Raw genomic sequence first — 22619 nt, forward strand, 5'->3', positions numbered from 1 at the left:
ACTGAGGAAATGTGCAAAGAAGAAACCCTATTGATAGGTGATACACAGACCTTTACAATACTCCCCCAAATCTTTTCAATAGCTTGCTAAGTGTGCTAAGTCACCTCTGTTGTGTCTGACTTTGTAACCCGCCAGACTCCTTTGTCCATGGGTTCTCCAAGAATATGGGAGTGGGTTGCCACTTCCTTCTCCAGGGGATCTTTCAGACCTAGGGATCGAACATGTCTCCTGCACTGCCAGGAGGGTTCTCTACCACTAGCGCCACCTGGGAAGCAAAACAAGTTTTACACTGGAAAGCTTGAAGGGGCAGGTTTTAGTCTCACAGTGAGCACAAGCTGGCACATCTGTGCCCACACAAGCCCCTCTGTGAAAGGGTGACATCGTTTGCAGTGTGAGGGCTGGTCTGTTTCTGACTTGCTGACTCTTCTAGGGCCCACCTTGGATTAGCTTTCCCTCCTATGGAAGTCTTAAGCTTCTTTCCCATTAAGCTATTTCAAAAGTCTTTTTTCTTATTTTAAAATATGTTCAAACTCTCATGCTTCTGGCTATTACGTTTAATGTGATCTGTTCACGGCTATATCTCCTGTGCCTGTTACATAGTCAGCACTCAGTAACATCTGTTGAATGAAAGAATTCAATATGGCCTCCATTTTCTGCCAATGGAATGAAAATTGACATCCTTCACTTCATAGGAGACAAATTCAACCTCAGAGGCAGACTCCTTGTCAAACCCAAGTCTGTGAATAAAGTTTATGGATGAAGAGGCCTTCAGAGATCAACCAGAGAAGTCCAGCGGCGGACAATCCACATTTAGAAGAATCAAAAGCTGATATAAAACAAAAGGAATTGTACGGTTCAGTTTTTGGTGACAGGAGCTGTATTCTGGCTGTAAACAGATAATGAGAAAATGATGTAGTCCTGGCTAAAATTAGGTTTCAGTGTTACTCTTCTGAGAGATGTGAGAGGTGATAGATAAGAGGGGGAAAATGTTTTCCAAGTGGCTTTTAAAGACATCCCAATATAACTGCCTCCCACATCAGCCTATTAACACGTACACTTGAGACATTTCCCTCTTCAAAAGGACTCTTAGAAAAAGCAATGATGTGCTCTCAGCCTCCTCCTCTATAAGACAGTGTTTACGAGGGTCAGAGATGTGAGTGCCCATGGGCATTACTCCTTATTAACAGGCGTCCCTCCCACCTCCGCATGGATTTGGGCCTTGTGCTTATGTCATCGGTTGCTAGGGAAATGCCCCTGCTGGAAAATCCCAAGTTACTTCTAATAAAATCTGGCTGAAAAGGAACAACTGGTCCAATTACCGGCACGGGAATGGGCATGGAGAGTAGAAATATGGAGAAATTCATGTCTTATTATAAGGGAAGGAAGTCAGAGATGTCTACAGCTGAGCCCGGCTGCCATGTAGTCGCCATGATGCTTTCGTGGCAGCACTTGCTCAGATAGTGGTGGGCATCCTGGGTGAGGGTGAAGATGTCGGTAAGACCCTCCACTGTCAATGGGAAATTCCTACTAACTTCCAGGGAACACAGAATACCTTAGCACGGTATGGTGGGCAAAGTCCTAGAGACTTGTTTGGGCCAATCAGATGGCTGGGAACACTAGGCAACACAACCAAGCTGAAACTTGAAGACACGTTCTATTCTGTTTTTTTTCCTTCTACCAAGATAACTACCCTGAGGGCTGCTCCTCTGAGCTGGGTACCAGAACAATGACAAGGGGGAACCACAGCTGGTCCGTAAGCTGACATCTGATATGAGACTTTTGTTGGCCTAAGCTCTGCAGCGTAACATGCCAAAGCAGATAAACAGAGACCCTATTAAGTGATGGAGAAGGGTTGTTCTCTCCAGAACCACCATGTCAGTGCACCGGGTGCTGGATTCCTGGGCAGACTACTGGGTACTGGCAAAACGTGTGTAAGAGAAAAGCACATGGAACATGGTGGCTCTACACCCTAAGCTATTCTACTGAACAGAATTTTTTTTTTTTTGGCCATGTGGCTTTGCAGGATCTCAGTTTGCAACCAGGGACCAGGGACTGAACCTGGGCCCTAGCAGGGAAAAGCCCAGAATCCTAACTCCCGGGACACCAAGGAACTCCTTGGATTCAACTCCTGGATTCAGTTAATGCTGAGAGATTTGCTCAAATGGAGAATTCTGCATATTATGACCACAATGGCCTGACAGAGCACCCCACTAAGGACTGGCCCCTTTCACTCCTACCCACAGGCTTCAGGAATTGGCAAGAAAGCATTTCTAGGAGAGGAGCCAGAGGCATAGCCATGTATGGCCAGCTTTCCACTTAGAGGTACAATGAAGCTCCAAACACTAATTGATGGACCGTTTCAGGCTTTAGAATGCATTCTCCCAGCAAGTCCAGGCACCCAGGTAATTGATGAAAGTCTAGTCTATGGATGGGGATTGGCTTGGGGGTGGCAGAGGGTATAGAATTTCTGAATTTGGACTCAGAATCTCCTTGGTAAATTCATGAAGTGGGTCCTCAATTGATTTCAATTGAGAACCACTGCTACTTTTTTAAAGCATACACTGGGCAAGTAGGTTACAGACTTCAGTGGCCGCCCCCGGCGACATCAAAGACAGCTGAGCAAAAAGTTCAGGCACCATGAAATTAATAAAATCCGTGTTGCACCCGCTCCACAACAGGTTCAGGAATAAACTGGTAAAAATTCGAAAGCCACAGAGGAGATTATTTGAGTGGGAATCGATCATTTCTCCACTGAAAAATTCTGACATTTCCTTATACAGCATAGTCACTGGATTCATAATTCACCCAAGTTGCTTCCTGAGACTGAGCATTGCTGGGGTTTCTGAGTAATTGAGACAAATTTTGTTTGTTAAATAAATTCCAGGCAAGAGCATATTTGACTTATGCACAAGGAAAGAATTCTTATGTAAGCTGCACAACAATGGAGTTTTATCTTATCTGAGGAACTTACTGCCGCTCGCCTGTGTGTGTTTTACTGCCAAAATAAAATAAATTGAATCAGCTCACACATGATAACATGCTCTTTCCTAACTCATACTAATTGCTTGGCTAATTGATGTTTGTTGAACTTTCTCCATTTCATTGAGTGATTAGGTACAAAGCTAACAGTTGACATCTGTAGGCGCTTAACTGGCGTCTGTAATTACTGTTAATGTTAAATAATTGTTAGTTAATTGGAGTGGTAACTGAGTGAATGGAATCCAGATTGTGAAGCAAAAAGAAACCTAGTTAAATAAACATACATTTTCAGAGAAAAACAACATTTTTCTGCAGTTGTCAGACACCAGAAATAATCCAGAGGCCATGGGATAGCCATGGGCTTCCTCCACGCAGGACACTCTCCAGGCCCGGGCTGACCCCACGCACTTGAAAGCTATTACCAGCGAGGAGGCCCTTTGTCACTGAACAGTTCTCATTAAAGACTCTCCAGAACCAATTTGATGGGTTTTATGGCAAGAGTCTACTACGAGTGTGGATTACTTTCTGAGACAGGCGAATTCGACATCACTGCCTAAACAAAGCACTTAAATATGAATGGAATGAAAACTGATGCTGGTCAACATTCAAGTGTCTTTGCTAATATTGCCAAGTATGGAGAAAAGTCTTTCCAAGAACAGCGGGGATCAATCAATAAAGTAAGGGAAGAGCTTTTCAGTGGGCTCAAAAATAAACAGTAGTGTGTAATCATCTGACTAAAAGAATGCTATCCTCTGCTCTGTTAGCCAGCGTATTAAAAAGCAGAGACAACATTTTGCTGACAAAGACCCTTCTAGTCAAAGCTCTGGTTTTTCCAGTAGTCATGTACTATATGAGAGTTGAGCCATAAAGAAAGCTGAGCGCCTAAGAATTGCTGCTTTTGAACTATGGTGCTGGAGAAGTCTCTTGAAAGTCCCTTGGACAGCAAGGAGATCAAACCAGTCAATCCTAAAGGAAATCAACCCTGAATATTCATTGGAAAGACTGAATCTGAAGTTCCAATAGTTTCGCCAACCTGATGTGAAGAGCCGACTCAATGGAAAAGACCCTGATGCTGGGAAAGATTAAGGGCAGGAAGAGAAGGAGGTAACAGAGGATGAGATGGTTGGATGGCATCATCAACTCAACGGACATGAGTCTGAGCAAACTCAGGGAGATAGTGAAGGACAGGGAAGCCTGGCATGCTGCAGTCCATGGTGCTGCAAAGAGTTGGATACCACTTAGCAACGGAAAAGCAACAGTGCTCTGGTCCAGCTCAGAGGGGCGCTCAAGATCTGGGAATCTGGTCTCCTCTTAATTTATCTGGGAAAGTGGCACTGCTGTAAGAGTTCTACTCCGAAGACCTGCACAAGATCAATTCAAATGCTCAGAATATCTTCCATCCCTGGCGCTGACATTCCAGTAACAGGATCCAACTTGTACCCAGGATTCCTGACTATGTACATGCACAAGGTCAGCGAGAGCTTAGGTATCACTTAATAGAAAATTATCTAGTGGGAAACACTTTCTCAAAACATGGAATATATTTAGACCCTTCCTGGTGGTTTCACACTAAGAATACAAGGTGTATATTTTCAAGAAATCTATACAACAATGTAATTCCCTACGTAAGAGTCTGGCTCCTATAGGAAGGTCAATTTCCATAACAAAAGGAACTGATTGCATGTTCTCTGCAGTGTGGAGTAGGAAGGAAAACCCAACCACTCACAAGTCCTTTGTCTCCAATCAAGCACCAATTACCCTTCAATAGTATTTAATTTTCCTCATATCAGACATCTCTGTCTTCTAAAGACCCAAGAAAATGCTCTGAAACTCCAAAAAAAAAAAAGGTCCAGAGAAAGAAAAATAAAGAATGACTGACAGTTTCCCTTCTGTAGGATTTAAGACAAGACAAAAATGCGACTAATTTATAGAAGCTGAAATGAGCTCAGTTTATTCGTCTGCACGTGGGGAATGAGCTTTACACATCGTGTTCTCCTTACAATGAAACCCAGGACACTACAAGAAATTGTAAAATGGTCTCCATATGTTTATTATAACTAGATTTTAAACTTTTTTTTTTTTAAAGAAAGCTATCCATATTCAATTGCACTGTTTTCACTTACACAGAAAGCCCAGAATTGTTTTAGGGGAGGAGCCTTGGTGGTAACTCTTACCTTTACTTGTCACCAAACCAAAGAATTCCCCCGCTTCGTGTCTAAACTTGATGAGTGAAGTGAGATCATTGCCATGAAAAGATTTTATTAGGGCCTCACTTCCTGAGCCTCATTCACAAGCGACATCTTTAGTAACTTTTTTCTCGCCTCATCTCAAATCTCAACCAATTCTTTAGCCTGGTTTTCCATCTACGCTGGTGATAAAACCATATTGTCAAAGATACCCAAAGGCCCTACTAAATCTAAAGGCTCCGACCTCATCTGTGTCCCATGGAGACCCTTCAGCACAAAATCGACCCCCAAGAAGAGGCCCCTGTATCCACTAGGAGGTCTGGTGAGGCCTGAGAAAGGCCAACCAGTCCTGGTCAGGGAGATCAAGGTGGTTTCAGCACTGAGTCTGGTGCTCGTCATGAGGAGCGAGTGCCCACCAGAGTCCCAGGCTGACCTGGGGCAGGGAAGATAGGAGTCTGACCGAGGTGGGTTGGTGGCTGCTCCTCTGCTGTCCACATTTCAGTAGACAGGGGGTGCTCACTCACTGCAGAAGGTAGCACTAATCAGGGCCCTGCGCCCTTCCTGGATCGATCCCCACCCTAGCTACTCAAGAGAAGCACAGCTCTTTCATAGAGTGATAGGGTCAAATACACCTCTTGGTCCTGTCTCATCTCTGACTTGTCTCAGCTGCAGGACAGATCCCGGAAAAGAGGCAACTCAGGGCCTTTTCTCTGCCCCTAACCTAGACCATGGCCCCACCAGGAACACAGAGGGCCCCAGAGAGCACCTGACTTTTGTTCTTCTCCCTTCCACACATGGCTTCCCTTCTTTTCTTTCCTCCAGGAAGCTCCGCCTTGGAGCAACTTCAGAGTTTAAAAGAGATTAATGATGGTGGCAGGATGGGCATGTCCACTAAGTGCTTACTCTCTGCATTTCTGCCTGTAGATCAAAGTGGCAAAATCCCCAAGAAGTAGAGCCTACAGTAGGTGTGTGAGTATGTTCTCAGTTGTGTCTGACTTTCTGTGACCTCATGGACCGTAGTGCGCCGGGCTCCTCTGTCCATGGAATTTTCCAGGCAAGAATAGTGGAGCAGGCTGCCATTTCCTCCTCCAGAGGATCTTCCCAGACCAGGGATCAAACCTGCGTCTGCTGTGTCTCCTGCACTGGCAGGAGGACTCTTCACCACTGTGCCACCTGGGAACCCGTTAGAATACGTAGAGAAGGGTAATAAATGCTGGCTGGACACACTGAATTGACTGATAAGTTCGATCCTTTTCAGGATAAACAGTCCAGTATTTGGGGTACACGTCCTGTTGCTCATGCAGCAGTTCAACCCACTAAATATGGACAAGAACTCAGTCTCTCTGTGTGTGTCTGTCTCATTGGGAAAATCAATTTTTTCTTTGGCAGATGGTTGAGTCACAAAGACAGAAGGATTCATAAAATTCACATGAACATCATGTAAACATTTGAACACATAAAGATTAAATACAGCAACCATGACCTTGATTAAAGTTACTATTTTTTTTTAATGTTTCCAACCCTAAGCCTTGCACTTTGGAGGTTCATCTCCCCACACCTTTGGACAAGCTGAATTCTCACTGAGCAAGTCGTGTATACCTACAAGCATGTGCCGTTTGATTAATTTCTTTCAAAATGTGAAATAAAAGGCATCAGAAGGAAGTAATGATTTGGAACACCTAAAACACCAAAATCTTACTAGTCCCAGTCCTCTATTAAATAGGACAGGCTCTACAACAGAGAGAATCAGAACAAGATCAAAGAGGCAGAGGGACAGGAAACCTTCAAGGTGCCTACTCTGTTTCAGCCCCTCCCCCTCACCAACTAATTGTCTTATCCCCACCAGACACATTGGCCCAGGACTCCGTTCTGCTATGACTGAAAAGTCTGACCTAAAGAGGCGAAACAATTTACTCCAGCTCACAAACAGACTGATGGGACTTGAGCCATGACCCCTGCGGCTTCAGTCAGAGCTACATCCCCCCGACCTCGGGGGGCCCAACATCAAAGCTGAGCCCCCACCAACCCCCCACCACAATCAGCTTGTGAGATTAGCACTGCCCTCCCACAGTGAAATTTTATGGACCAAATCTGCCTGCCGCCGGGGGCGCAGCAGAATAATCTCGCCAGCAGCTTAAAGCCACGCTTCTGGAAGGCTGGAGCCCAGTGGGGCTCCAGAGAGGGAGAGGTGGTGTGTGGCTTTAAACATCTGGAGGGGGGAGCACACACGTGTCAGCTGCCCTGCACTCTTGTCAGACTGTTCAATAAGCCCAGGCTCTGAGGATTCTCCCAGCGGTGTTTGTTACCTGGTGTAAATTTGCCCTTTCTTACATGGGTTTTTATTGCTCTTGGCTAAAAATACTGGACAGAGTCGGGAGACCAGACTTGCGGGCGGGGCAGGCAGCTTTTGCAGAACTTGAACTTGATGCGCCTGAAGCTGACAGTTCCTTGAAGGCCTTGTCAACCATCCATCCGGAAAACACTGCCACCACCCGAGTGAAAAACAGACCCAAACCCACAGGCACATAGCAAGACTCCCTGCACCTGTCTTTTGGAACTTGTTTTCCTGATATTCAGCAGTGTGAATACTAATCCCCTTAACAAAACTGCCCCCACACTTCCCTCCCTCCCCGCCCCACCCCCTGCTTCATCTCTCTCTCTCCAGGGAGGAGGGCGGGTGCTGGATACCAGTCCCTCTGTTTGGCACCACCTGGATTTGCGTTGATTCTGGCTCTTGTCATTCATGTTACCAACAGGAATTAGCATAAGGCGTTAAGGGGAAACTCTGAAGGAGCCAAGAAAGGCCATTTTGATGGAAATAAGGGGCAAAGGAATAATCTGCCATCAACTAAAATGCTTATTTGTGTATGGTTTCCCAAGCAAAGCTTAGGGGGAAAAAAAAAAAAAGCCTGTGTTGATTTTAGTGTACACAAAGAAACCTTAATCCTTTCAAGGCAACTAAATCACCCCAGAAAAGCAGCTCAGAAGAAAGGCACCCTGTCAGAAGGAGGACTATTCACAACCAAATAGATGCCACAAATCACACTCTGTAAGTAAACAAAACTAAGAATGTGGGAGACGTTCGACTGGAAAGGGGGCAGGGGTATGGGGTTGGGGGAGCAAGAGGGAAGACGCAGAGGGAAGGAGGTCACGCACAGCTGCTCTGCTTGCCACCCACCCCTCCTCCTGGGCCCCGAAAGGCGCTTTTCAGCCCCATGAGGGCAGCCGGGGCTCAATACAGGCCCCCGAGCCAACTCTCAGGCCAGGGCTGGCTGATCCCAGAGAGGGGACACACATTCCAGAGCTTTCCCAGCAAGCTGGCAAAAGACAGACACAGTCATGTGGGCTGCGGGGGTCCTGTGGAAGGGGGTGGGGCGGGTGTCACTGAAACAGAGCACCTCCTTTTGAGGACCTCAGGTCCACCTTAGGGTCCTCCTCCTCATGTCTTACAGGGACCCACGACCATCCTCTTCCCTTGTCAAAACTAGCAATAAACAATTGCACATTTTCCCATATGAGCCTGTATGCTATGAACTGCTATGTACCTTCTTTTATTGGGCTTTTAGCATTATGGACAACAAATTTACACAAACTTTCAGTCCATCAAAATATACGATGAAATATAAAACTGGAATACTCCATTATGCAATAAAAAAAGATAAAATTCAATATGACAATAATTCTGGGAGTAACAGCAATCACATAAGCATGCACACCTCCAGGGAACGCTAAACATCATGAACTATTTAAAATTGCAGTTGGTTCGAATTCTAAAATAATCGGGGAGCTCAAAATAACTGCACTTCGGAATGTGTCTGACTAACCAGCTAGCAAAAATGCTAGCCAAGGCCACTGGAGAATGTGGACATGGTTTCAAATATCACTTCGTGAAGGCCCAACCCTGTTCAAGCTAGCCAGTATCTTCCATGTAACACAGAAGGTGACCAGGACGGGAAGCATACATTCTGCATTTAGCAATTACGATGCAAACATCACGTTCTACAGTGGAGAGGAAGAGCTCAAAGAGTTTATATAATTTATACCTTTCAAAGAATACATCTTTGCAAAAACCCTGTATTAGAAATTCCCTTAAATTTCATTATTTCCAACAATACTGCAACCAATGAAAACTGCCCAGAAACCTATTGGTAGTGATTTAAGATAAGTTTCCCCTTAATGTACTGCAATATCATTAGCCTCTCTCAGTCTCTACTGCAGTTTGGAAGAAATTAATGGAATAGCATGTATTTAAATTTTGCCCTCTTGCTCGTTTATTAACTTCACAGAAAGCCCACAGCAGAGTAAGGCTTGGTTTATGACCATAATCCTGTGAATACTAAACATGTACTGATTATTAGAGTCTGCAATACAAACCAGCTATTTATCGTTCTCCAACTGCTGGGTAGTTGATAACTAACAATAAAGTTAAGGCATCTTGAGAATGATTATTCTCCATGATCACTTCCTACATTAAATGAAAGTCACAGAGATGTAGTCGTTTCTTAGGCAAATCAATTTAAATAAGGATTCAATGTGCTCTTTTACAATATACTGTTTTGGGATGCATCATGAAAGCACAGATTCTGTCTCAAGCAAAAATACAAATTATGAACTGGAGCTCCAGAATGGTAAGGGGTGACCATTGTTCTTTCTGTTTTTGTTCAAGGCAAAGACAACAGAACAAATAGGAAAATAAAAGCTATGGCTCAGATTTAAGGGCTCTTACCTTTGTTTACAATAGCAGTATTGAAGAGTTTTTCAGAGCTGGCATCTGAGGCCTGCAACACAAGAAGGGGGGGAAAGCGTTATTATTGTCATGAATACCGTCGTCACTATCATCATTACTACTATTTTAAATCAATTTACTCCATTTTTGAAAAGCCTGAAAAGGAAAGTAGTAATTTCCCCCAATCCTCCATAAGGTGGTGCTGGTTGACTGCATGAGGCAGACCTGCAGTGCAGCTATTGCTAAGGGGGAAAAAATCTGATTTAAAAAATGTGTCCTTGTTAGACATATTATCTTTGCAAAACATATTTCTATGAGATGATACACAAAGCAATTCAGCTCATTCACATAATGATTTTGCAATTTCATTGACAGATCATTATTTTGGAAACGGTACTTTTTTCCACATTTGCAGACATCCCTGTTTTTCAATTTTCTCTCAGAAACCAGAAATGCCTATTATTTAACACTAAGCCTCTCCTCACTAAAAAGTGTTGTCCAGCACTCTCTGAAATTCGTTTTTAAAGATTTATCTGGTGACCCAGAGGTCCTTGTCCCCTGTGGTAACCAGGACGACCTTGGTGTTGAAATGAAACCCAGCCGACCTGCCCAATACGCCGACACTATATACACTGTCAGCATTATTTCCTTTCCATTTTCTAGAAATCATGTCTGCTAATTATTACAGTGGCTCCAGGAAAGTGAAATAAGCCTGTTTAAACAGCAAGAGTAAAGCCAGTTTAAATTATACACTAATGTTCTGGAAAATCAACATAAAGTCGGTTTGGAGGAAAATGCTATGATGGATCAGAAGCACTGTACTTCTACAATTTGAAAAATTAAAACAAAAACAAAAACAAAAATTAAGCAGCTCCATCATGGGATAATTAGATAATGTATCTACATTTAAAGTTATAATGGTTATATTTATGCTATTTTTGCTACCCAATCCTTGTAAGAAATCACTGATTTTCACACTACACACAGAGATGCATGTTTTGACAAAGCAAAGCATAGAATGGTTAATAAATCTAGAGAAAATATAAGAGAAGGGGAGAATCTGAAATACAACATATTCAGACTCTGGAGCTGGCTTTTGGGGACAAAGAAGATACTCAATGTAGTCTTTTTGTGCTGTGTTGACAAAGATGAGACATTCCTGTATGATCCTTATGTCTGAAGCGAACAAGTTCTAGTTCTCAATATAAGTGATACAGAAAGACATAAAATATTGTTACTATGACTATTTCCCCCTTTATTTTAATTCTAATTTTCCTACTGTAAGGGTGGTTCTGAAGATTAATAGATCAAGAAAAAATGAATGTACGTGTAAAACAAGTGCTGAACTACATACACTTATACATAAGCAGTTTAAAATAAAATAAATCCTAGATAGATGCTTCCTTTTATTTTACATGAATAAAACATATGCCAAGGGCCTTCCTGCCATTTTAAATTAAATAAAATTGCATATCATAGTAGCTTTTCATAAAAATAAACTGCCAAAAAAGTGTTGCATGGAGGGGGAAACAAGCTATGCATGAAACAAATCACGAATACTGAGGTATAGAAGCAAAAATCACAGAAACAGTGTTTTCCTTATTGTAACATTTAGTGAGATTTCTAGGAAAATGAGTTTCCCAGCTAAAAACTTGGAGCAAAGAGCATTTCACCATTACTTGATGAAAAAGTGTCTCTTCAAATTAGAATGGCTATGTTAAATTCATGGCTTACACTACAGCTGATATTTTTAAAAGGAAAAAAGGGGAGAGGCTGTTAATTAAGTCAGTTTGCCAAAATGCAATAACCCTTGCAGATTTGAGGACTACCTATTAAAATGAGTCTCACTGGGCCAAAGCACCAGAGACAAAGTATTGTATCATCAAGGCAAAAAACACCCGGCAAGGAGAGAAGGCTCCTGATCCAGCTTTTATTTGCATTTGGTGTGTGTGTTAGAAGAGAAGGGAGAGAGATCTAGCAGGACAGAAGCTGGAGGTGAAGAGGCCCTTTGGCTGGCTTGCACACCCTCCTTGGGGGCTGCTACCCTCACGTCACCTCCACACCATATTCTCAAGTAGCCAGTTTAGTGATCCTTATGTCTGAAGTGAACTTAGAGGATGTGATTATTATGATGCCATCCAGTAAGTTATTAAGGAAATGAGTCTGACAGGATATTCCCAACGACTTAGGAGTAATGTTCTCTAATAAAAGCTTCTCCAGCCCTTTAATTTTCTGATACATGTCACAAAGCCCTTTTGTAATTGGGGAGGGGTGGGGGTGGGTGTCTCAGAAAGGCCTCCATGGAAAAACATCCCAAAGAAAATGACTGTAATGGGACTTCAGCTAATCAGAAAAATGATCTGGAGCCCTTTTTCTCCCATCCAGGTGGTTACAACTATGGCGGACCACAGTCCTGAAAAGTCAGAAAAGAGCTTCTCCGCCAAAGTCTTATGCAGGAACTACAAGGAAATGCTTTGCTTTTTTCTCCATGAACTTTCAGATTTGACTTGCGCTCTAAAACATTTCTGCAAATTTGTGGTTTCTGGGATCTTAATCTTAGTTTTCTTTTTCATTGTTTTTTAAGGGAAAAGTCTCCGGTTCTTTATATTACCTGGACCTTTTTCCTGATTTTTTTTTTTTTTAAATCAGGGACGACTAATGGAAACCTGGTGAGCCAAGAGTTAGCTGGCGAGCACAGCTTTTGCGTCTCTCCTCTCTTAACACGGGGGCATCTTTACATACTAACGATCTTTAGATTTCGCTCGCCATTTCGCTTCATCCCCCTCACTCGGTTTTGGAGAGCCAGGCCGTTGTAGCCGCTATATCTAAAAATGATAGGAAAAAAAAAAAAAAAACAACAAAGCTCTCTTTTGACTGCTTTTTATTTGGGGGAGGGGGATGGAAATAGATTAAGAAAAAAAACACACTGAAAAATGACTCGACGCTGTACCTGGTGTTTAAAGAAAAGTTAAACTAGTGAAACAGATTGAAAAAAAGAACACAGAGGATGAGGAAAACGAATAAGCCTTCTGAGTAGACAGGGGTGGGACGCGGCCGCTCAGGTTCGAGGTCCACCAAATTTCCTTCGGCCACGGATCTCGGGGTCGGGCCCCAGCACCCACAACACCCACAACCGCACAAGGAGGGGATCTCCAACAAGAAAAGAGAAACATCCTCGAAACTTAAGCGCGAGTTCTTTGCCCAATTGCAGTGATCCCGAGCCCAGTGATCCCGACTTCCCCTCCTTTCGCTTCCCTTGGCACCGCGTGCGGGCCAGGATCCCGAGCTCGGCGCAGAGAAGCGCTACCCGGGGAACCGGCTGCGAGCGCAGCGCCTAGGTCTCCAGCCAGAGCGGGCGCTGGCCCGGCCCCAGCCAGAGGCAGGCGGAGCCCCTCGGGGCGGGTGGCGCCGGGGCGGCTCGGGTCCCCGGGCACCACGGCGCGGCTCCGGCCGCCCGAGCCCGGAGGGCCAGGGGTGGAAAGTACAAAGGCGGGCGCCCGGGCCGCGGAGGGAGGGCAGGCGGGCAGCCGGGCAGGAGGGAGGAGGGGTGGGTGGCGGCGAGGGGCTCTGGTGAGCCAGACGCGAGGAGCCCGCCCGCCCCTGCCACCCCTGCCCGGCCGCCGCCAACAAAAGACCCCCGACTCCCTTCCGACCGCGGGCGCCGAGCGAGGCAGCAGCGCGCCTCCAGGGCTGCATTACCTGGTCGCCAAGGGTTAAGCGGTCTTGTCAGCCCCAAGTTCATGGTTTGGTTCCAAAGCAAGGCTCGCGGTGGGGGGATCGTCAGAGACCAGGGGGGAAATCAGCCAAACACGAAGAGAAAACGCCCAACTCCGACCGGGCTCGGTCCGCGCGGGTCTCGGCTTCTTTCTCGGCGAAAGTCTGGAAGCGGGTGCACGCCAACCAAATCCCGAAGAGCGGCGGCTCCGGGGCGGCCAAGCGCCCGCGCCGCGCGCACATCCAGCGCGGCCGAGGCCAGGCGGGCGGTCGGCGGGCGGCCGGGAGGGAGCGCCCGGCCCACGTTGGCCCAGCTGCCTCCCGGCTGCTACTGCGGCGCGCGGGGCCGGCGGGGACTCGAGGGGCGTCCCGGGCGAGGCGGAGAAGAGCGGCCTGAGCCGCGGCCTCGGCGCGCGGAGCTAAGAGCGAGGCGGCGGCGGCGGCGACAGGACAAAGGAGACCATGTGCGGAGGGGAGGAGGGAGAGGGAGGTGGAGTGCGCGCGGCGGCGGCGGCGGCGGCTTCTCCCCGGCGGCCGCCTCAGGCTTCCTGACTGCCGCTCCCGCCTGTCTAGCCGCCCCGTGGGCCGACCGGTCCCGGTCCCGCCGCCGCCACCGCCGTCGCGGCGCTGGAGGAAACGCTCCGGGAGTCCTTATTCGGGTCGATCTCTCCGGCGCGCGGCGCGGGCGGCGCTGCAGCGTTCGGGGCGCCGGGCGGACTGCGCGGGGCCCGCGGCGACTCCCGGCCGGAGCTCGCGGGCAGACAGGCGGGAAGCGCCCGGGGCTGGCTCGGCTCCGGCCCGCGCTCCGCTCGCGGGCGCCTGCCTTTCGCGCCCGCTCGCCGCTCAAGTGAACTCCATCGGCGGCCGCCGCTGGCGCCGCGGGCTCCCTGGCTGGACGGGTGGCGGGTGGGGGCGGCGGCGGCGGCACGGGGGCCCCTGGCTCCGGACTTCGCTCCCCGACTGCGCCAAGCGCGCCTGCTCCAGACACTCGCAGCTCTCGGAGCAGGACTTCCTCGGCGCGCGGAGCCCGAGCCGCCGGTGCCACCGCCCCTCCTCCGTCCCGCCCCGCGCGCCCCGCCCCTCGCCGCCCCTCCTCTCGGCCCGGCGCCGGGTCGGCCCCGCGGGGGCGCAGTCCCTGGGTGCGACATCGACAGCTGTCTCTGCTCCCCCCGCGGCTCGGGCCCGAGGTCCCCAAGGCCGCCTTCCCAGCGGGCGGGCGCGGCGGGAACTGCAACGCCCCGCGCCCTCCCCGCAGTTGTCGCTTCCAATACTGCGCGCGGCTGGGGAAAGCCACTAGGCCCGCGCGGTCTAGGCCGGTCACGTCGGTAAAGAGCAGGCTCTCTGGGCGGTTCCGAGGGCTCCATGAGATAGTGATGTGGGTAAACCGCATGACACACAGTAGGTGCTCAAGAGTATTAAGCCCATTGTTGAAAATGAGGGGGCGGGGGTGGTCAGAGTCTAGTATTAGTAAAAAAAAAAGGTCTTAATCCAACCTTATCTCCACCTGATCAAAGGCGGGGCTGCAGTTTGTTTGGTCTCAAAGGTAACAGTGCATGGTCTGGCGGTCCACAAATCCCCACCCCACCGCCCACTTCAAATACACTTGCATTGATACCCTCCCCTCGACAAAAGCTTCCAGGTGGCTCAGTGGTAAAGAACCTGCCAGGGCAGCAGATGCAGGTTCCATCCCTGTTTGGGAAGATCCCCCGGAGAAGGAGATGGCAACCCACTCCAGTATTCTTGCCTGAGAATCCCCATGGCCAGAGGAGCCTGCGGGGCTACGTCCACAGGGGGCAAAGAGTAGAACACAGCTGAACAAGTAGGGTTTCTGCCAACAAATGCAGGGAAAGGACTGAAGCAGTGCCACAGCCTAGCTGTCAGGGATGAACATTTATCAGCACTGTGTTCTCTAAGGCCTGCGGTGGGGAGAGGGGCTGAATGACTGCAATCTCGGGCCCTGGTGGATTCCCCTGAGCAACACACTCCCACCAAAGCACCTGTGTGTCCAGTCTGGTGGGTCCCTGGGTAGGATTCTGGCCTTCTTTACTCACTGTCCCAATCACAGAGTCCCCTAAAAGAATACCAGCCCATACACAAGGGGTGCGGAGATCCTCTGCAAACACCTGGAGTTTTCATTGCACCCCAGCTGCTTGGCAGGGCTCCCTCCTTGGTGCACAGGAAAATGGCTGAGATTTCCCCAGCACAAGGCGGAAAGGCAAGCAAGGCTGAGGCTGCGCCTGGGAGGAAGCTCCAGCCTGCATACAGGAGCCACGTGAGGGTGGGTGAGAGAGCAAGGGACGGGGCTGGGAGCGATGTACACATCATCCAAATGACACGGAGAGGGTTTCAAGCAGTCACGTCCATTTGAAGGAATGTTGAACTCCATCCCAACTTCACCTCTTTGAAGTTGAATACCCATCACTGTTTGATTTCATGGCACTCTTGAGAAACCTCTCAAGGGGAAAAAAGTGGGTACTTGCTGTATGGCATTCATTTTTTTTTCCCCTTTAACTTCCAAATACAGTTAATTTTGGAAATAAGGGGCACTGTCTCTCTTGCTTCACACACCCCTCAAACCCAAATGGTAGCACCATGTGGTGTTTTTTTTTAATTTAATTTTTTTTCTTAAAAGATAGATCATAGAGATTTTTCTCTACCCTGACTCCCAGAGTAATCAGAAGGGAAGATGTCTCTGAAATTGTGAGTCTGGAGTTGACTATTCCAATTGCTTATAAGATGCATCAAAAACTAGCTGAAGCCCTCAAGCCAGAGGGTATTCATTCTGAAGCTGTGGGTACAATACCAAGATAGCTCAAAGGCAAACGTTAAATTTTCAAGAAAAGACATTTAAATGTTGTTTTTTTTTGGGGGGGGGGGGGAGCAACCAAAATGGGACAGTTTTCCTGTCTTGCTCGCTAATGAAATCAACATTATGGGGAAGAAAAGGCCTCAGCTCCTGTCTAGTCCCCTACAGGGTAAACTGAGGCACACAAACAGCACCAGGCAACTTCGCCGACCAACTCAAACCACCACTTAGCCCTGTAAAGTGCGGTCATCGGGCCACGCAGCTGGCACTTGCCACGCCCTGCAGTAGGTTGTCATATCTGATTATCAGGGATCAGACCTCAGAGGAAAGCCTGGGACCGATCTCCATGTGTCTCTGGATCTTGGTGATCTACAATCGGGAGGAATGCAGAACTGCTGGGAGCTGAGCCTCTAGAGAACCCACAGACTGGACCTCTGCACCACTGCGTCCATATTAACCCCGCTGGCACCCCGTGCCCTGCCGCAGCCCCTACCCTGCCACCTTGTCTCGTTCTCAGCCTCTCAAACTAGACCCAGGAATGGGCCCATTCTGATTGGGATCCAAGTTGCTCTATCCCCCTCTTCTCTAGCAGGGAGGAAAGCAATGTCAAACCTGGAAGGGAGTGGCTAGAGGGACAGCATCAGAAGTAGAAAGAAGGAAGCAAGGGGAAAAAAAAGTCATTCACACACTGGGTGATGGATCTGGTCAGAGATCTGACTTGCAAGATTTATTATGTTTTTCCCTTAGCTTCCCTTTATTGGAATTTTAATCTACAGATTACAAAGCCAAAGGCTGGCAGCTACCCTGTCTGTTATATTTAGAGGTTGAAGGCACTGAGCACTAATGACTTCTTAATGTCACCTTCAACCTTTGAACCAGATTTAAGAAGGGCAAGTCTCACAAAGGGGAGGCCCTGACTAGAAGCAGCTAGTAAGATTATGGATTCAATGGTCTTTCTGGGATTAGATTATTTCAGAAACAATGACAATTTTTTTTTTCTTGGTTACGCCACGCGGCTTGTAGGATCTTGGTTCCCCAAGGAGGGATTGAACCTGGGCTACAGCAGTGAAAGCCTGGAATCCTAACCACTAGGCCACCAAGGAACTCCCAACAAGTTTATTATACAACCAAAAGTCTTAGGAAGCCACCTCCCTGGTGGCTGAGATGGCAAAGAATCTGCCTGCAATGCAGGGGACCTGGGTTCGATCCCTGGGTGGTAAATATCCCCTGGAGAAGGGAATGGCTACCCAGTCAGGTATTCTTGCCTGGAGAATTCCATGGACAGAGAAGCCTGGAGGGCTACGGTCCATGGGGACGAAAAGGGTCAAACATGACTGGTTTAGAGCGACTAAACCACAACACACATACACAAATCTTAGGCAAGTCTATGATTAATCAGTAAAAAAAATTTTACAAGCTAAACTGAAATATGGAGACTTCCCCATGACTCCTTAAACTATATCTAAAGACAAACTAGGAAGTTCTTCTAAATCATCCTAAAATGGCAGTATTAAAGCTCAAAATATGAAATTTGATTCAACTTGTATCACAAACTACCAGACTGAGACTAAACATTTTTTGATAAGATATTTCGTATAAATTCTGGTTTTCTGTCAAGTACCTTATAAAAAGTGCGTTAATTTCGAGGTGTTCTCCCTCACAAATATAACTTCAGTCACTCCCTGAAAGAACACATGCTGGGTGATTCTTAGGGTGGTTTAAAGGAACAGGAAGTCTTTACAAAAATTCCCTCCGGTTTTTCTCTGTTAAATTATGCAGTTTGAAAAGACCAGGAAAGAGGAGTGATAACACATGAGTTTTGTCTCCCAACTAGCCTTGGAAAAGCTGTCACTCCACCTGACTTACTTCTCAGTCTCCTAGAGGCTTGATCTTTTCAAATTCTCAAGTTTTTCAAGCGTTAAAAACACAAGTTTCGACTTGTTCTTTGGGGAGAGGTTAAGAGCCAGCATCTGGCCTCCATCATGACCTTGTCATTCCGAGCCAGGAGACCCTGGGCAAAGGTCTTCTCTCTCCCAGCTCAGTTTCCTCACCTGTAAAATGAGTTGACAATAGTAACTATGCTTTATAGAGCTGCTGTCAGTAACAGCCCCCAAGCCCGCAGTAAGCGGGATATATGTGTTGGCTACAGTAATTAAACATGACATTCTTGGGGCTTCCTTGGTGGTAAAGAATCCGCCTGCCAATGCAGGAGACGTGGGATGGGTTTGATCTCTGATCCAGGAAGATCCCACATGCCTTGGTGCAACTAAGTCCATTCCGCACAGCTACTGAGCCTGTGCTCTAGAGCTCGGGAGCCTCAACCACTGAACCCACGTGCCTGGAGCCCGGGCTCTGCAACAAGAGAAGCCGCCACAGGGAGAAGCCTGCACAGCACGACTATAGAGCAGCCCCTGCTCGCCACAACTAGAGGAAACCTGCAGCTGAAAATAAATGAAAAAATTTTTTTAAAAAATTAATTTTCTCTACTTCAGAGACCAACAAAATCAGAGTATCTTCTGGTATGGCTGCAATACCTGCGGCCACGCCTTCTATGGAATTCCCTCAATGGGGATCACCACAGTCACGATGAAAAGAACCACGTGAACATCCTAAGTGACACCAATCCCCAGCAGTGGTGACAGTGGCTTGCACCATCTGTACTAGAGCAGAGAACCCCACCTTTACACAGGCTTTACTGTCAATCGTTCCACTAGATAAGGCCTGAACCCAGCTACACATTATTGCATAGCCTGGGCCACATAATAAGGTGGGAGGGATGGGAATCCCGTGGATCTTCCCGATGGATTATAAAGTCCTTGGGATCAAGCAAAATGTTTTCAGAGTTTGCAAGGCTCTAAGACGTGATCAAACTCCTAAGGGTAAGGGCATCAATTTCTTCAACTAGGAAACAGCAGGCATCCCAGTGATGTCATTTTGACGCGTTAAACTGACATTTCTGGTTTAAACAGGCTCACAAACACTGGAAAGCACCCAAACTCCAAATAAATAAACAGGGCCAGTTTTGTCTCTAACCATACAAGTGGTTTCTTATTGGTGCAGAAGTGTGTTTTTTGGTTCTCATTCCTTTTCTCGGTGCAGGAGAACCACTACCTCAATTTGGTTTTGAACTCGATCGTACAAGGGCTGTGTCTCTGCATCTCTGTTCAGGCCAGTCACGTAGAAGGGACAGATGTGTGTCTGGAGACAGGGGTGGAGGCTTTATTATCTGTCTGGGAGGGTTTAACGGGAACCTGTTCCCTGGGATCAGCCTTCTGTCTGAACCCACCTGACCTCTTCTGGGTATAACTCAAGTCTTGGGATGTGTTCACATGCTGTGTGCCCCACAGGGTACTAGGAGGCCCATCTCAGAAGAGGCATGACGAGAGAGGATGGCTGGCTGGCCGAGGTTTTCCCATCCTATTGCTGAGGCTGCAGGTGCCTGACCAATCTCTGGGCACCCGTTGAAGTGGAGGGGGACTCAGGGCAGAAGACAGACGCTGAGAAGCCCAGAGGGACCTGCAGGTTGACTGCAGCGCCTGGGGCCTCCCTACCCATGGCTGGCGACCAACAGCCCCGGGTAGAGAACTGAGTCAACAGGTTGCTTGTCACCAGGAAGCCAGGAACTCCCTGGGAGCAAGCTTGTCCTGCTTCCCACCTCTGCAAATTCCTGACTTTTCAAGCGCTCCAGCCCAGACATGAAAACTCTTTGCAGGGTCCCAGGAATTTCTCCCGTGCAGGCCAGTTCATTTTGCACTAGGGATCGTGCCCTCCTCCTCCAGTGATGCACAGCGAGTCAACCCTCTGTTGTCGCTCAGTCGTGTCTGACTCTTTGCGGCCCCATGGGCTGCAGCACGCCAGGCTTCCCTGTCCTTCACCTTCTCCCGCAGTTTGCGCAGACTCGTGTCCATTGAGCTGGTGATGCCATCCAACCATCCCATCCTTTGTCGCCCCCTTCTCGTCCTGCCCCCAATCCCTCCCAATCCTGGGAGGCCTCAGACACCTCTGCTCTGTGCCTCGCACCCCCTCTGAACAGGCCATCTCTAAATGGCAGCCTCATTACTCATCACTCTGAAAGGAGACTGAAGTAGCTCATGCTCTTACTGCTGTAAAGCAAAAGTCTCTACCATTACATGCCTGTGTTGCTACAATTGATCATGGTGCTGCAACAAGAGAGAAGTAAATAAACAGAACTGGGTTAGTTTATGATGCATACGATTGAGACGCAGGGGGGAATAAATATTTTCCGAGTGTAGAAGTCAAGAAAAAGAATTTTACTTTCAAACTTCACAGTGTACTATAAACTACAAAGGGGAAAAACTATAAGAAACCATAAAATATCTCTTACCTAGCCACCAAATCTACATTAAAGTATTAATATTCAGAGGCTGACAGTCCCACAAAGAAAGGCAATGAAAAAACAAAAAAACCACCCATTCAATCTCTGCTGGTGTCCCTCAGTGGAATCTTAACTTTTCACAGAAGGGCACAAGAACAGGATGATGGGGGCCATGCCTGCCTCTTGCCCTTCTGGGTTTTTCTCCCTTCTCCATCGGATCATTCAGCACTGAGGGGTGTTTGTGATCTAGGGTCTAGAGGCCTGCATTTGCTACGGAGTTCATGTTCCCTGAGGCTAGTTAGTCACCCTGTCCTAGTTACATGCTCGACTCTCCAATACCCAGCTCCTCTCACTATATCCGCCCAGAAATGAGAGTAGGGTGGGGGAAATCAGTGACAATTAAAATGAGAAATGTATACAAAATGTCTGCATGAGCTAAGAGGATGGGTAGAACAAAACGCGTAAACAAGTCAATGAAGATGACAAGGAGGGAAGTCAAGTGTCACGCTGCCAAGAAGATGCTTTTGGTGAGGCGTGTTCTTTGGCTGTCTTTGCCTAAACTATCCCAGATTCTGATTCTTAAGCAGGCTTACTGGATTTTACAGTTCATGGTCCCTGGCCCGGGTGGTTAGGGGTGTGGGCTGGATTTTAGAAAGACGTTATGTTTCAATCCAGTCTCAATTAAGATAGCTGGTTCATCTTGAGTTTGTGAGTTAGATTTTCCTAAGCCTCACTTTCCTCGTCTCTAAAATGGGGCTAGTAACAGACTTCACGAGGGCTTCCCTTGTAGCTCAGTCGGTGGAGAATCTGCCTGCAGTGCAGGAGACCCGGGTTCGATCCCTGGGTTGGGAAGATCCCCTGGAGAAGGAAATGGCAACCCACTCCAGTATCCTAGCCTGGAAAATCCCATGGACAGAGGAGCCTGGTGGGCTGCAGTTCATGGGGTCGCAAAGAGTTGGGCACAACTGAGCGACTAACACTAACAGACTTCAACCCTTATAGTATGTTGTTGAAAATCTTAAATAATAAACTATGAGGCAACTTGTGCTTTTTATATACAAGGAAGACAGGTTAAGAAGGCCTGTAAACTGGATGCAGCCATTTCTGTTTGGGGGCAACCGAGAGGTAGCTGGTCTAGTGGTTAAAAAGCACAGCTTCTGACGACAGAACTGCTGGGTTCAACTCCTGACTGCCCCCCTCCACTTCCGCTTATTAGTTTTTTTTTTTTATCTTTAAAACATTTTATTCGGAACATATTTATAACTATTTTCCAAACCCAGTCCTGGCAATGTGATTTTGCTTATTAGTTTTTTGATGGTGGACAGATGGCTCTACCTCTCTGTGCCTCAGTTTTTTCATCTGTAAAATAGGGCAGTAACAGCACATACTAATATTACGGAAGCTGCCGTTGAAGGGGTGAACGAACCACTATGTGAAGGCATTTGGAGAAGTGCCCTGTCTTCACTGGCTACCAGCCACCGATGAGTAGATATTAGTTTGGGGAAGACTGGCTGACAGTGGCCTGTCTTAGTTTCAAAAATGGAGGTAGTCAAGCACCCACTCCTTTAGGGGGTGCTCTGTAGGCTGAGGGGAGGAGGATCGATTTGGGGGAGATGGTCCCTCAGGACACAGGGCCGTCGGGGCCCCATGTGTGCATCAGGGGCTGGATGGGAGGGGGCCCAGCAGGAAAGGCAGTCCCTGTGGTCACCACTAGGGGCGCAGCTGTCTGTGGGTCGGCAGGTGCCCTAAGTGGCCCTGCTAGAAAAGGCTGCCCTGGAAAACTGGGGTTGCTGGGGAGCCAACCGAGGTTTCCAGTTCTCTCTGAGGCATGTGACCCACTCTGGACTGAGTGAGCTTCCCTGAACTTCTAAC

The 22619-nt window shown here is 47.6% G+C and overlaps 1 protein-coding gene across 1 annotated transcript in view; it reads right to left on the bottom strand.

The window, feature by feature from the left end:
• The window catches only part of AUTS2 (activator of transcription and developmental regulator AUTS2), a 1198451-nt gene that overhangs the window by 88017 nt on the left and 1087815 nt on the right, over nucleotides 1–22619 (bottom strand). The window contains exon 6 of the mRNA XM_040260674.1: nucleotides 9892–9943. Within this exon, the coding sequence (XP_040116608.1) occupies nucleotides 9892–9943 (52 nt within the window). The remainder of the gene's footprint in view (nucleotides 1–9891; nucleotides 9944–22619) is intronic.

The sequence above is a fragment of the Oryx dammah genome, unplaced genomic scaffold (genome assembly GCF_014754425.2).
Source record: "Oryx dammah isolate SB20612 unplaced genomic scaffold, SCBI_Odam_1.1 HiC_scaffold_2, whole genome shotgun sequence".
NCBI lineage: Eukaryota > Metazoa > Chordata > Mammalia > Artiodactyla > Bovidae > Oryx > Oryx dammah.